The following is a 16,546-nucleotide window of genomic DNA, read 5'->3' as shown; positions in this document are numbered from 1 at the left end:
AAATGTAATGTGTACAATAATAGTACAAAGAAAGAAAGAAAATGTATATACCACTGAAATTAAGATAGTGTTATTCTGAACTATATTGCCTTGAACTAAGAAGCTAATTATAATCCCCATGGCTACTACAGGAAAATAACTAAAAAAAAATATAATAATGGAAACAACAAGAGGATTTAAACATTATAAAAAATATCTATTTAGGGCCTGGAAAGATGGCTCAGCATTTACTGTACAATCATGAAGCTTGGAGTTCATATCCCAGCACCCACATTAACGAGCCATCCATCCAAATATCTATAATTCCAGATGTTAGGGGAAGCAAGACAGCAGCATCAGGAAGGCTTGCTAGCTTCCAACCTACCGAAGAAAATGAGAGCCTAAGGCTCAGGGAGGGACTGTGCCTCAAGGGGTAAGGAAAGCACACACATATACACATATGTACATACACTACCCCCCAAATGAATCTTTTAAGAATACATGTTTAACACAAAGGCAGGAATTAAAGAACAACAAAAAGGCCATTAGACATGAAAAACAAATAGCAAAATGATAAGTAGAAATGCTTCTTTGTTTATAATTAAATTATATAGACATGGTTTAAATAACCCAAGAAAAAGTCAAAGGCTGACAGAGTAGATGAAACATGATCTAACTATATAATGATGTCCATAATAAATACGGATCAGATTAAAAGTATAAAAGGCATGGGAAGATGGCTGGGTAGGTGAAGGCACTTGCTGCCAAGTCTGACAACTTGAATTTGATTTCTAGAACCAACTCCTACAACTTGTCTTCTGTCATCCAAATGCATGCTGCGGTACATATGCAGACACACACATGCACATATACAGAGACACACAAAATAAATGAATTAATTAAAAAATAAAAAATAGGGCTGGAGAGATGGCTCAGCAGTTAAGAGCACTGGCTGCTCTTTCAAAGGACCTGAGTTCAATTCCCAGCACCCACATGACAGCTCACCACTGTCTGTAACTCCAGTTCCAGGAGGTCCGACACCTTCACACAGATACACATGCAGGCAAAACACCTACGCACGTAAAATAACAATAAATGCTTTAAAATAAAATAAAAAATACATTAAAAGAATGGAAATGTGCAGGGTTGGAGATTCTGCTCAGTGGTAGAGCACTTGCCTAGCAAGAGCAAGGCCCTGGGTTCGATCCTCAGCTCCAAAAAAAAAAAAAAAAAGAATGGAAATGTGCAACATACAAGTAGTAAACTAACAAAAGACGATTGCCTATATTCATATTAGAAATATATAATATCAAAAGATGTAAGAATCATAAACACATGTAGCAGAGTTCCAAAATACATGAAACAAAATTTATAGAATTGAAAAGTTCAACAACAGGTGGAAGATACTATAATCCACTTAAAATAATTGAAATAATAAGCCAAAATCATATGAAAGCCATGTTTGGGCACAGCAAAAAACAAAAATAAAAAAAGCCATTAGGATATGGGGCGATGATGGCGCACACCTTTAATTCCAGCACTCGGGAGGCAGAGGCAGGCAGATCTCTGTGAGTTCGAGGCCAGCCTGGTCTACAGAGTGAGATCCAGGATAGGCACCAAACTACACAGAGAAACCCTGTCTCAAAGAAACAAAACAAAAAGCCATTTGGGTAAGCTAGAAGTTTAGCTCACTGACAGAGTAGTTTCCTAGATGTGCAAGGCTCCTGTGCTTTGATCTTCAGTATACCAGAAAAAAGAGTATCAAAGAGTGCCTCTCCTATAGACTTAGCAACTTCAGAGGCTGAGGTAGAGGGATAATTGGAGTCCAGCCAATGGCTGGGGACCATAGGAAGAACTCATCTCTAAACGAACGAACAAAACAAGTATGTAAGCAAGCAAGGCATTTGGGACCAAAATGAAGTCTAGCTATAAATGTGATAACATCAGACTGAAGGTCTTATGACTTCTAATACTGAATCTCCAAAGCTGCCTTCAATCCTAGTCTACCCTTCAATTCCATTTTTACCAGAATCATCCTATAGTTCAATATAAGATGGCCCCAAACACAATCAACTTCCTGCCTCAATCTCTCTGTGCTGGGGCTGTAGGTATATACCCCACACATGACTAGTTTTCCATCATTTCACTGAGATGGCTCAGTGGTTGAGAGCACTTGCTGATGCTACAGAAGACCAGAGTTCAGTTCCTATCACCCATGTCAGGTGGTTCACAAATGCCTGTAACTCCAACTCCAGGAGATCCAATGCCCTTTTCTGGCCTACACACACACACACACACACACACACACACACACACACACACACACACACACACACAAATAAGCTCTTTATAAAGTAATATAAAAAGATCAACATGGAAGTATTTCAAAGTTTACCTACGTGATCAGCAAACTTTTAAACCAACTCTAAATATAAGACTAGTAATTCTCACTGACTGGAGCATTTTAAAAACTATTTAGGGGAATATACTGTAATTCCACCTGTTTGTTTTCCAAATGAAAACATAAAACTGTGGTGGTATTGTGTTCCCCACAATATTGTGCACCCTAATAAACTTATCTGGGGTCAGAGAACAGACAGCCACTAGATACAGAGCCACAAATGGTGGCTAGAAAATGGGAAGAGTAAGCCATAGCAGAAGTTGGGCGGTGGTGGTGCATGCCTTTAATCCCAGCACTTGGGAGGCAGAGCCAGGTGGATCTCTGTGTGTTCAAGGATACAGCCAGCAAGGTGACACACGCCTTTAATCCCAGGAAGTGGGGGCAGAAAGAGAAAGATTATATAAGGCATGAAGACCAGAAACTAGAAGCATTTGGTTGGTTAAACATTCAGGCTTTGGAGTAGCACAGTTCAGCTGAGATTCATTCTGGATGAGGACACAGAAGCTTGCAGTCTGAGGAAACAAGACCAGCTGAGGAACTGAAGAAGTGAGGTAGCTGTGGCTTGTTTTGTGTCTCTGATCTTCCAGCATTCACCCTAATAACTGGCCTCAGGTTTGATTTTATTAATAAGAACTTTTAAGTTTCCTGCTACATTAAACAAATAAACTTAGTTATTCTCCAAAATCTGTCAATGATAATCATCATTGTTTCACTAAAGAATATTTAGTACCAAAAAGACAGGAGTATTTTAGATCAATGTGAACATCATTAAATTATTTCAGCCTAATAAAAAGCATCTTGTACTGCCACTGTTTTTCTAATTTTGCTGTTCTTTGATCAGATTTTATTTCTCTTGAGACAGGTTCTCATTGTTTAGCCCAGACTAGATTTGAAGTCAACATCTTCTTGCTTCAGTCTCCTGAAGTGCTTCAACTCCAGACATGCTACACTGTGCCCAGATCTGATTCATTTTTTTAAATGATTATGTTTCTGATTGGTTTACCTTTCACAACAATTAAAATGATGACATTTGTGATTGGTTTACCTTTTACAACAAGGACATTGTCGGAATGTGTCAAGGATTGAGGGCGGCCTCGGAGTTTACTTTTGAAAGATCGTGGCCGACGTGGTGATGCAGGTGGCAAAGGAGTCTCTGAAGATTTCACTTTGCCGTCTTTAGTTGCTCGAAGGCGTTCATATAGCTCCTGCAGCTCTTTATTCTGCTGTGTTTGAAGATTGACCACCTCCTGAATGTGTCTGAATAAAAATTATGCAGAAAAATTTTTAATAACTTTGGTGTCATAAAGAAACTCAGAAACTTTGTAATGGTATAAATAAAGCTTAACGAAGCATTAATACTAAAAATGGTGGAATGCAGAGGGTTTTTTTTGGTGGGGGGGAGTTTGAGACAGGGTTTCTCTGCAGCCCTGAACTCACTCTATAGACCAGGCTGGCCTCGAACTCACAGAGATCTGCCTGCCTCTGCCTCCCAAGTGCTGGAATTAAAGGCGTGTGCCACCACCTCCCAGCTTCATTTTTTTTTTTTTTGACACAAGACCTCACTAAATAATACTGGCTAGCCTGGAACTCACCAGGTTAGTGTCTACCTCCCAAGAGCTGCGATTAAAAGCATGAACAACTAAGCCTGATATCAAACACAATTTTAACAATTATCTATAAGCTTCAATAATACAGACCTTTTAATGGTATCCCACAGAAATACCTCTGCGTGTAAAAAAATAAGCATCATTTACATAACTAAACATGGAGAAAACTGAAATATCTCTCAAGAAAGGATCAAATAAACTTGGACACACTCATACACTGGAATTGCATGCAGTGATTTTTTAAAGGTAGATTTACACAGATATGGACAACATTTTCAAGTAAAAAAATTATAAAATAACATGATTGTTCTTTACTTTATTACTGTAAAGAACAAAAAAGGATATGCATAGAAAAAGAACCAGCAAGATATATCCCAAACAGTTCACAGTGAGTACCTCTGAGAGGTAAGGTAGAGAAGTACAAGGGGTCTTTTGGCTTGCTTTCTCATTATGTTATTTGAATATTACCCTATGAATCACTTCTTTTGAGATAGGTTCTCACTATGTAACCTTGCTGGCCTGGAACTTACTATATAGAGCAGACAGAGATTTGCCTGCTTCTGCCTTCTAAGTACTGGGATTACAAATGTGTGTCACCAGGACTGGCCTTTATTTTTAAAATTTAACTTTTAAAATACAACCCCCCACATCTATAGATTATTCAAACTAATTTAGGTTAGAAAAAGCTCAGCTTACTACTGTTGGTCTATAGTATCTGCCAATCCTCTGGTAAAATACTATGGACAAACCATAATGTCAAAAGAGCACTAAAGTGCTGGGGATGTAGTCCAGGGGTAATGAAACAGAAGAGGAGAACAAGTATTCATTCCCTTAGCCACTGGGCAGGTTTTAAACACTATTAAAATCAGTTAAAGTAGCTACTATTAGTATTAATGATAAATTAACATTCCTATTCTAAGTACTCCTTCTGATGTTCATTTTCCTATTTAAAAAAAAGCCCAGTTACTAGGGGACAATGCAGTTGGACTCCCTAACTAGAAGCTCTTGGACTCTTCCTTGCTGCCCTGGTTGCTTTGTGTACAAAAACTGTCAGTCAGCCAGCTGGGCCGTGTTTGTGGGGTGTTCAAAACTGCTAGCACCAGCAGTTTTGAACACCTTATAGACGCCTTAAGAGCAAGGCCAAAGGGAAATAACTTCTGGTAGCCTACCAGAGGGACTGCTGTGGCTGTGGCTAAAGGGACAGTGCTATGAAAGATATGCTGTGATTGGTCCAAATACTCCTCTGGCTTTCTAAGCAGGTCCTGTGTTGTCTTCTCTGTTGTAACAACACTAGGCCCAATACAAAGCTGCTTCTCCTGGGTGGTCATGTCTTGCCTACCTTCAGTAGTGGAGGCTGGGCTGGTAAACATAAAGAAGCCAGCAGAAGCAATGAGAGTTGACAGTCTCTAAGCCTCTAAGCCTGAACTATCGAAGTGGCAAGGCAGCTGGTTACTTGACAGCTGAAGAAGAGAGCTTGCCTGTCAGCAGGCTGTGCTTCAAAATCAGCAAGGTTCAACTACCTGCCAGCTGAAGAGGTAGCTCAACAGTTTGAGAGAAGCCAGACAGGAACTAAGAGGATGGTGGAAGTTGAAAGGAAAGAGAGCTGAAGCAGAAAAGGATTGAAGGCTATAAAAACCCAGAGAAAAGAAACTGATGCTGGTCCTGGTCACTGGAAGAATTTCAGAGAACTGTCAAGACATAAGTGTGGAGGGTTTCAGAAATTCTACCCTGGGAGCTCTAATACTGGCCATTGTCAGGAGCTGAGGAATCCAGCTGCTGCCAAGGGCTAAAGGATCCCAACTTCCTGGCCTTATGTAAGAACTCTGGCACATTTAGAACTAAAGGTCTTGCTAGTAGGTCTGCACCGGAGCTATAACTGGCCTGGAACTTGTTATGTACAACAGGCTGGTCTTGAACTCACAGAGATCCACCTGCCTCTGCATCCCAAGTGCTGGGATTAAAGGCATGTCTTATTTTGGCTTGATTTAAAAAAAAAAAGATGTTTGTTTTTATTTATGTGTGTGTTTGTATGAATATATGGCAAAAGTGTGTAGGTATCTATGGAAGCCATCAGAACTCCTAGAGTTGGAGTTACAGGTAGTTGTAAGCCACCTGATATGTATGCTGGGAACTGAAGAACAAAAAGTGCTCTTAACCACTGAGCCATCTCTCTAATCCCAGAATAAAAAGACCCTTTTTGAGAATCTATATTTTATAACCAAAATCAACTACTCATAACCAACACAGGCAGCTATAAAAGCCAACAGTCCTTTCAAAATGATTTAAAAGATTTGTTAAATTCCTGTAATCAGGAGGCCGAGGCAGTAGGAAGTTTGCAAATTTGAGGCCAGCCTGGGCAAGACTATATTTCAAACAATAACAATACTCCATAAAACAGAATTAGAATACTAACATCACAAATATTAAAACACTTTAAAAATAAGTATTGTACCATAAAAATATCTGTATACATAGTATATGTATACTGCATAGTACTAAATATATAGAAAAATTGAAATATATGCAATATAATGTCAAACATGTATATATGTATATTTTAGTTAACTTTTAATCTTTTGCTATAAGAATTATTATTATGGGGTTGGGGATTTAGCTCAGTGGTAGAGCGCTTGCCTAGAAAGTGCAAGATCCTGGGTTCAGACCTCAGCTCCGGAAAATAAAATAAAATAATGGTGTAAGAATAAAAAAGAATTATTATTACATATATATGTATATAATATATATGTGTTTATGGATGTTAGAGGAAATTTTTCAGCAGTTGGGTCTCTCCTTCCACTGTGGATTCTGGGGATTAAATTCTGGCTGCCAGGCTTGCATGGCACTTTTCAAAGTAGACCAATAGTCAAGTTTTTTTGTTATTGGTGGTGGTAATTTTGTTGTTGTTATGATGGCACATACTTGTAATTCCAGCCCTTGGGAGGTGCAGGCAACAGGGTCAGGAATTCAAGATCATTCCCAGTTTAACTTAGCAAGTTTAATGTTAGGCTGGTATATGAAACCAAATACCAACGACACAGAACATATAAAAAAAGCACTCACTGGGCGGTGGTGGTGCACGCCTGTAATCCCAGCACTCAGGAGGCAGAGGCAGGTGGATCTCTGTGAGTTCGAGGCAAGCCTAGCCTACAAAGCTAGTCCAGGACAGGCTCCAAAGCTACAGAGAAACCCTGTCTCGAAAAACAAAACAAAACAAAACAAAACAAACAAAAAACCACTCTACATGATAAAACATATTGCCATAGTACCATTAGTAAAACTTTATGACTTCATTCACTAAATAACAAGCTTGATCTTAAAAGGCTCTTATATTTTCCTAAAGATGAACTATTCTCTTCAACTACATAAATTAGCTGTCTACTAATAAAAGGTAAGGAAAGTTGTAAATTCTTATTCCAAGAGTCCTAAAAAATAGGACTGAAAAAGCATAAAGAAGTCAAGACATCTTGGCATGAACCTATAATGGCAGCATGAAGGAGGCAGAAGCAGGGGGATTACCACAAATTTGTAGCCAACAAGGATTAGCTCCATTGTATATTCCAGGCCAGGCAGAACTGCATAGTGAAACCCTGTCTTAAAATGTACTCCTCCATGGGGAAAAAAAAAAAAAGAGCTGGAGAGATGGCTCAAAGTTATGAGTACTCGATATTCTTCCAGAGGACCTGGGTTCAATTCCTAACACTTGTACAGCAGCTCATAATTGTTAATTCCAGTTCTAGGGAGATATCCAACAACCTCTTCTGGCCTCCATGGTCACTGTACACACAGGATGCACAGATACACATGCAGGCAAAACATCCAAACAAATAAAACAATTTTAAAAACTAAAATAAAATTATTTCATATGCAATAATTTTAGCATTCCAAAAACCTTTTACAATAGCATTTATTATAGTTTTTTTTTTGAGCTGAGGCCCGAACCCAGGGCCTTTTGCCTGCTAGGCAAGCGCTCTACTACTTAGCTAAATCCCCAACCCTTATTATAGTTTTTAATCACAGTTTTAATCATTAAAATACTACCAATCCTCAATTAGCTACAGAGCAAATATTAAGTTTTATAAGCCCATAAACAATTAGATTTGTTACAGAAAAGAGAGCATCCTTACTTTTCTCGTAATCTTTGAAGCTCCACTTTCAAGTCCTCGTCCTCAATTTCTGATTCATCATCACTGCTCATTGGGGAAGATGGAGAATAGAAAAGTGAACTCTGTGTTTGAACACAGGCTTGCTCTTCACGGAGTGGTAAATACTGGTCACTCTTTGAACCAGTTTTTGCCACTGACTTTCCATTTCTAGAAAGAGTGGATGAAAATTCATTAGTACATGGCTGTTTCCCAGGAGTCAATTCCTCCTTTACTTTATCTAACAGTTCAGACCCAGAATGCACACTAATTGCTGTGGTTGAAGTTTCTTCCAAGTTCTTTTCTGTAGTCACTGAAGACACACTGGTCTCACAAGCTGTGCTGAAAGATAAGATGTCACCTTGTTCAGGGTCCCCTTTATCTTCTTTAAAAGTTTCATAAAGAGTTTGTAACTTTCGTGAAGAAACTGAAGCTTTAGGAGTGGACATGGCAGGTTCCAGCTCGATCAATTGAGACACTGCAGTTTCAGCAAAGGCTAGTGCTTGTTCACTAGACTGGACTGTTGTTTTCTTGAATGGAGGTCTGTGTTCTTTTCCAAAAGACATCATTTTCACTGACTGCTGCTGAGGCACTGTAATCACCTGAGACATAAAAAGGTAAACCACATGAAGAAATTCACTGTCAAAACACAGCATAGACAACTGGAAGGGCTGATTTGACATATATAATACTTGGTAATACCAAAACTTATACTACCCACAGTCAGTCTTTCAGTTGGGGCCCTTGGATAGATTAGCTTCCTGTTACTCAAATAAAATTCCACTGTGAAATTTGCTGAGATTCTGAAGGACATGAGATTACACTGAGGCAGGAGAGACAGCTCAGCAGTTGAGAATATTTGCTGCTCTTGCAGAGGACCTGAGTTTAGTTTCCATCATCCACATGGTAGCTTACAACCATCTATAACTTCAGCTCCCAGGAATCTGATACCCTCTTCTGGCCTCTGTGGGCACCTCACATGGCATATGCCCACACAGATATGAATAAAATAATAAATCCAAATGGGAAACTAAATTGATAGAAATGATGACCCCAAAATGATTCTCTATTTCTGTGTTTTTTGAAACTACTAACATCCTTATATTCTTTAGATTTACCTTTAATGATAATTTTTTTTTTTTTTTTTTTTGCTGGAGCTGAGGACCGAACCCAGGGCCTTGCGCTTGCTAGGCAAGCGCTCTACCACTGAGCTAAATCCCCAACCCCTTTAATGATAATTTTATAAGGCGAAAATATATGACTAAGATAAAAAACTAGATATGAAATGATTTACAGCTAAAGTAAGGATGATCTACAGATCAAGTTCAAATGATGTCACCTTTTTATACTGTAAGGGATAGAAGCCTGGATCTCACATATGATAGGAAAACTTTCCCATGAAGATCTATCTCCAGCCCTGCTGTTTCCTCTTCTAAGGCACCCAATGATAAAAAGACAACCAAAGACACAAACCTGGAACCGCCCCCGCTGAAATGATCCACTCATTGCTTTACATCTACTCAAAGCCCTAGTATCAGCTGAGAACTCTTGTGGCAGCGGAATAGGATCAGGAGCAATTGCTGATCTTTTATCTTCTGTTTCCACTGTAAGGTTTGTCAAATTATAAGCAGAAAAGAGAAAAATCATTTTTTAAGACTAATTTGTTTACATTACCAAAAATGAAGAAAAGCAGAAAAAGTTTAACCCTTGCTAGATAATTAAAAAGTGTTAATGTATAAGCAACATTGTTTAAGTCCCTAACTCTAAATCAGACATTGCAAGATTTATCCCGATACTTAGTATCTATATGAAATGAATAACTGAAAAACCAAATTAGTTACAAAAGGAAAAAGTAAAATGGCAACAACATTAATGGGATATTTAACATACATGAGCTACATGGAAAACATGGCAAGATTCAAATATGAACGACAAAAAAAAAGTAGATGAAAAATGATGTTACCTAGTCTATGTCCCTGACTGTAAGCACACTACCTTGACGGACTTTTGAGCTCTTGAAAAAGCTGGTTGACTGCCGTAGCCTGTATGCCCAGCTTTTTAATTTTCGAGTCCAGGATTTCCTGCTAATAGGATTTTTGAGACTAGGACAAGTAAAGCTTAGGCCAAAATATCCACCTCCTGTGTGCAGATGAATGGTTCCATCGCTTGACACAGCAGCAGGGTAGGCCTCTGGATCCCCTGGAAGTGAAGCATCTGGGGACATCTCCTAATGGAGACAAAACCAAAGGAAAACAAAGTGGTAATAATTTAGGCAAGGTGAGTAAGTTTTTTTTGGCATACTTGTGTTTTTTAGATTGATTAATAATTAACCAAAAACCAGAAAACTATGCACTGTTTCAGTAACAGTACCACATCAGACTGAAACTGAAGCCTTGACATTTCTCTGAAGTGTTCAGATGAATTAAAAGAGATTACTTTTCCAGGCCAAAATATTATCATTATATCAAATTTGTAAACTAAAATTTAAAATAAGTTATTTCTTTTATATATGCCAAATGACTAAAAATACTAGGTTTTTTTTTTTCCAGCTCATTAGACACAAGGTATCATGTAACTCAGGCTGTCTTTGAACTCTGGCTCCTACTATCTTTACCTCCTAAGGGGTGGGATTTCAGGTCTGTAGCATCATGCCTGGTTATAAATGCTATTAAACGAAATGTTAGTTTATTATCCTATAATTTAAGAGATAAAGATGCTTGATATATGATGCTAAAGAAAAACAAGATATTTAAAGCTGTTTGAGTAACAAAGAAATATGAGGAAATCAAGTTTCTTAGTTTATATAATCACCTAGAAATTTAAAAAGAAATGAAGAATTACTGTGAATTCATGTTCGAAGAATTTTTAATATCAGACCATGTTTGCTATAAAACCATCATCTTCTTGTCCTCCTATCTTCCCCAAATACCCATGATTACTTGCTGTGACTAAATGAGTTCTTTAAAAATAAATTATCTGATCTGTGGTAATTAAAACAAAAACTTAGTGCATGAAACACAGATACTTTGGGCCGTAAGAATGGTCACTAATGCCCAGTAGTGGTGGTGCATGCCTTTTTATCCCAGCACTTGGGAGGCAGAGTCAGGAAGATCTCTGTGAGTTCTAGGCCAGCCTGGTCTACAGAGTTCCAGGATAGCCAGGGTTGACAGAGAAACCCTGTCTCAAAAAACAACAACAAAAAAAGAATGGTCACTAATAATAGAAGACTAAAAGTGAATATAAAAAGCATATAGGATGGGATGTAGAATTCATCTAAATGAAGACAGCCTTCCTACATGACAATAATCATTACTACTTACAACAAATCAGGAGTTATCAAAAGGGGAAATTTTGGACTAGCGATATTTGTTGATAGAGGGCTTTTCTAGCAAGCACAATCCTAGGTTTGATTCCCAGAACCACATAGAGAATCCATGTGCATACACCCGTAATCATAGTACTCAGAAGGTGGAGGCAGAAGTATTAGGCGAAGGCAGGCCATCCTTGGTTATGTAGTAAATTTGAGGCCAGTCTAGGATACATGGAAGGCTATGGGGGGGGGGGGGAGTGAAATTTTGAATGATCAGTAAGCAAGTTTCTGAAGTCTCATTTTGGGTTAGCAATACTATCTAAATTATGAGACAAAGGCTGGGCAGTGGTGGCGCACGCCTGTAATCCCAGCACTTGGGAGGCAGAGGCAGGTAGATCTCTGTGAGTTCGAGGCCAGCCTGGTCTACAGAGCGAGTCCAGGACAGGCTCCAAAGCTACAGAGAAACCTTGTCTCGAAAAACCAAAAAAAAAAAAAAAAAAGAGAGAGAGAGAGAGAGAGGAAAAAAAATGAGAGAAAAAACTTGTAAAAATATTACATTTCACATTAGATATATTTATATGTAGCAACCAGAACAAGATGGCATATTTACTATAAATTTTAGTTTTCCTGATCAAGTGAAATACTTGAAATACTCAACAACAGCAACAACAAAAATCCAGACATATACATAAGAATTTATGACTGAAGGAAGAAAAGGCAGACTGTACTATATGTATGAAATGAAAAGTTAACATGAGAAAAATAGGAATGAACAAATAAAATTATCTTCATTCACAGATGATAAAATTTTATACACAGAAAACCCAAAAATGAGCATTGTGGTATACCCTTTTAATTCCAGCACTCAGGAGACATAGGCAGGTGGGTCTCTGTGAGTTCAAAGCCAGCCTGGTCTACATAATGAGACCCTGACTCAAACAAACAAACAAACAAAAAAGAGAAAATTCAGGGTTAGAGCTGAGTGGGTAAAGCACTTGCTATGAAAGCATGTGGAACTGAGTTCGGCTCCTCTGAACAAAATGTCTAGCTACAGTAGTCAATCAGTGATCTTGCCACAACAGAATATGGTGAAGGAATATTAAGGAAGGGTACCTACTGTCCACCTCTGGCCTCCATGTGCTCTCATACATGCAAATATACACAAGCATACACGTGCAAACACATCCATAAAAAGAGAGAGAAAAAGAAAATCCAAAACAATCTACCAAAAGGTATTAGAGCCAATAAATAAACTCAGCAGGCCGGGCAATGGTGGCGCACGCCTTTAATCCCAGAACCCGGGAGGCAGAGGCAGGCAGATGTCTGTGAGTTCGAGGCCAGCCTGGTCTACAGAGCTAGTCCAGGACAGGCTCCAAAGCGACATGGAGAAACCCTGTCTCGAAAAACCAAAATAAATAAATAAACTCAGTAAAGTTCAAGGACACAATCATAACACATGAATGCCAGTTGTAGCTAAAAGAAGTGGCTCACACCTATAATCCCAGCACCATGAAGATTGAGATAGGAAGATTGCCATGAGTTTGAAGCCAGGCTACAGAGTAGATGCCTTGTCTCAAGAAAAAAAAAAAAAAAAAAAAAAAAAAAAAAAAAAGGTCAGTTGCATTTCTATGTGCTAACCAATGAGGAATCCTAGGAGGAATTTGTTATAGTTTGAATGTCCCCATCAAAATCATGTTAAAATTTAATCCCCATTGTGAGACTTTGAGAGGCAGAAACAGGCAGAAACTTTAAGAGGTAATAGAGCTATAAGTTATAAGAATGGCAATGTAATGAGTTCCATGCCAGCTTCAAGCTACATAGTGAAGTACAGTCTTCAAAAGAAAAACAAAAAAAAAATCACTAAATCAAAAGAAGAACAAATACATGTATTATTTATAAGTTATTAATGATAATGACCAAGGAAACTACAATAAGAAACTTGTTTAGGAAGTGTTTAGAGTTACTATTCTTCTGAAATGCTTTTGTGCTTACATATTATAAATTGTATAATAGTTTACAAAAATTTAAAAAATGCAAAATAGCATATACATAAAGGAATATATGTAGATGGATATTACATCTATCTATGTCTATAAAAGGCATAATACATATGCAGAATTATGTTGGTACAAATATTCATACATTAACTAAAATCATATCTGGAAATACTACAGCTATGTTTACAGACTGGGGATGTGATAGATTTTATTTTGCATACAAATAGATATTTAGATATTATTTGTACAGCAACGATGACAAAAATTACTGTGGTAAACATTTAGAAAGATATTCATGGCATATGGTAAAATGAAAAATTTCAGTGTGCTGACCAATGTGTTTATGGCACAATATTATTTTGGAGAAGATATGTGATATGCATGTAAATAGATGTATGTAATCTTAAGAAAAGTCAAGAAGGGCCAGGCAGTGTTGGTGCACGCCTTTAATCCCAGCACTCAGGAGGCAGAGGCAGGCAGATCTTTGTGAGTTCGAGGCCAGCCTGGGCTACAGAGTGAGATCCAGGAAAGGCGCAAAGCTACACAGAGAAACCCTGTCTCAAAAAAACAAACAAACAAACAAAAAAAAACCCAAAAAACAAAAAAAAAAAGAAAAAAGAAAAAGAAAAAAAGAAAAAGAAAAAAAGAAAAAGAAAAGTCAAGAAGGACCAGCAGCAAAACTGCTAGTGGTCACCTCTGTGACTGAACGGGTAGAAAGGGAGATAGGACTAGGAGAAAGGCTCAGTGTACAGCACTTGCATGGTATATATTTGATCCCTGAACTTAATATCCAATATTATAAAATAAAAAAGACATGAAAAGAATTAGTTCCTACATTATATAGGTGGGCAATCTCAATACAAATCTAAAATACAAAATCTGAAACTTTCTGAGTACCAACATGATCCCGAACATCTGGCCAACCTCATCTAATGAGTTGCAATTAAAATGAAAGTGCATTAATAATACTATATAAAATTGTCTACAGTGTCTGTGTATAAATATATAAAGACATAAATGAATTCTGTACTTAGAATTAGGTACTAGCCCCAAGATACCACATTTGGTATTTACAAGTATTCTAAAATTCAGAGACTCTAAAATCTGGAAACTTGTAATCTTTCAATATCAACTGTTTTGGAGAAAACTTTTTTTCTTCTTGTTCCTTCTCCTGTTTTTTTAAATGTATTTTGTCTTGTTAATTGAATTTATTCTTTGATAGTTTTATAGATGTTTGTAATTAATTCTGATTATTCCACCCCACTTTCTCTCTCATTTCCCTCCCATCCATATCAACTCCTCTTCTCCAAAAAAGTTCCCTTCCCACATTCATGTCTTCATATTTAGTTTGTGTCCACTGAGTTGAATCAGCACCATCTGTGTGACTGTATGTTTGGGACTTGTTAGAGTCTGGTGGGTTCTCCATAGATTATAGAACTGAAGACAATGACTGTCTCTTTCTTAGAATTTATCAGTAACCAATAGTTCAGCAGGGAATGGCCAGGACCTATGAGCCCGTCTTACATTTAATTTGTTGTATGTAGTGCAGGTTTGCCTCAAACTCAATACGCAGTTGAAGATGATTTTGAACTTTTTATCCTACCACCTCCACCTCCTTAGTGCTAGGATTATAGTATGAGTTACCATGCTTACTTAATAAAATACTGTACTGTTTAAGGGACTGGGGCAAGCAGCCTATCACTGACCTACATTTCTGGTCCTTTTAGAGGATAAGAAAAAAGTCATGGGATTATGTATGATTTTTGCTTTTAAAAAATAAGTTAAACTCATCAAAACATTAAATTAATACTATAGAAATATACTAAAGAAATAAACAGTTTTCTCTTTGTAAATTTTTCTTGTTTTGTTTTTGCAGTTTCCTCTTAAGTTGAAATCAAAAAGTATGTTACTCTTATCCACAAAATAATCTATAATTACATACAGTGTTTGCAAGTTTCAAGCTAACTCAGCAGAAGGCTCTTTAAATAGACTCAAGACAGATCTGTCATTTCTAAGAAGTTCTGAGTGGCTGCAGCCTAAGTCAAAGTCTTAAATGTTAGTTACTTTGAAACCTTTTAGGAGAGAGGGCATTTCTATAAATTCATAGGCAAAGAATAAGAATTAGAAAGATACTTACATGTAAACATAACTCGCTGGGTACAGAAGTTATCACATTCAAGTCTCTTTTGAACACTGATATATTAGCAGGCTGACTTGCAGCCACATTGGACAGAATCTTAGTGTCTGTCTTTTGGCAATTCGGGGATTGTGCAGGGCTATCTTGAATCCCACAGTGACTGACAGCTGTGACTTCTGGCATTGGATAGGATAGTATATCTTCAGCAGAGGAAGAAAATGGAGAGTCGATGCTTTGAGTATCTTTCTGACTCTCAGGATAGGTGCTAGAAATGCTGTGCTCCTGATAGAGCAGGTTTCTTAATTTTTCATCTAGCGTTTTAATTCGGTTGTCTGCAAACTCCATTTTTGGAGGTCGTTCCCCATCTGATTCCAGGACAGTAGCAGGTAGAAGCGTAGCTGGTTCAAAGCCAGGAGTCTGAGTGGAAATGATTGCCTTAGGAGAACTTAATTCAGTGTTCACTGTGGTTTCTCCTTCTTGGGAAATGAACTCTGCATCTATATTTGGTTGCTGTACTGATAAGGACTGAGGCTTTTGATCAGAAGATACAAACACTGAAGTTAGAACAGCATTATCACCAGGATGGGTCGTAAGCACATCAGCCAGAATAGGAGCTTGTTGACATGGATTTGTAGGTGTGTACATGCCTGCTTGGCTGGTAGGTGCCTCACATTCAACTGGAACTGGACACACCAAAGTAGCAGAGTAGTTGGAATTATCAGTAGCTGGTGCCATTATCTGTCTGTCATCTTTCACTTGATAGAGAATAGTTGGCTGCTCAGTTTCTACACTAGCACATTCAGAAATCTTACCATCAACCACATCCTTGGGTTCTGATTTAGAGGTAAAAAGTACATGCTGGTCTGGATTATTAAGTACATGCTGGTCTGGATTACTTTTTATAGTGAACAATGTGTCCTGTGATATTTCCTGATTACCTGTGTTTCTTGAATCTGGAACAGTAACAAAAGAATAG

At 37.8% G+C, this 16,546-nt stretch overlaps 1 protein-coding gene across 1 annotated transcript in view; it reads right to left on the bottom strand.

Annotated features, from left to right (window-relative positions):
- The window catches only part of Wnk3 (WNK lysine deficient protein kinase 3), a 125,776-nt gene that overhangs the window by 12,955 nt on the left and 96,275 nt on the right, over positions 1 to 16,546 (bottom strand). The window contains exons 17-21 of the mRNA XM_036174445.1: positions 15,571 to 16,523; positions 10,122 to 10,353; positions 9,600 to 9,730; positions 8,112 to 8,728; positions 3,426 to 3,637 (exon numbers count right to left, since the gene is read on the bottom strand). Of these exons, the coding sequence (XP_036030338.1) occupies positions 3,426 to 3,637; positions 8,112 to 8,728; positions 9,600 to 9,730; positions 10,122 to 10,353; positions 15,571 to 16,523 (2,145 nt within the window). The remainder of the gene's footprint in view (positions 1 to 3,425; positions 3,638 to 8,111; positions 8,729 to 9,599; positions 9,731 to 10,121; positions 10,354 to 15,570; positions 16,524 to 16,546) is intronic.

Source organism: Onychomys torridus, chromosome X, assembly GCF_903995425.1.
Source record: "Onychomys torridus chromosome X, mOncTor1.1, whole genome shotgun sequence".
NCBI lineage: Eukaryota > Metazoa > Chordata > Mammalia > Rodentia > Cricetidae > Onychomys > Onychomys torridus.
This window is presented reverse-complemented; position numbering and strand designations above follow the sequence as displayed.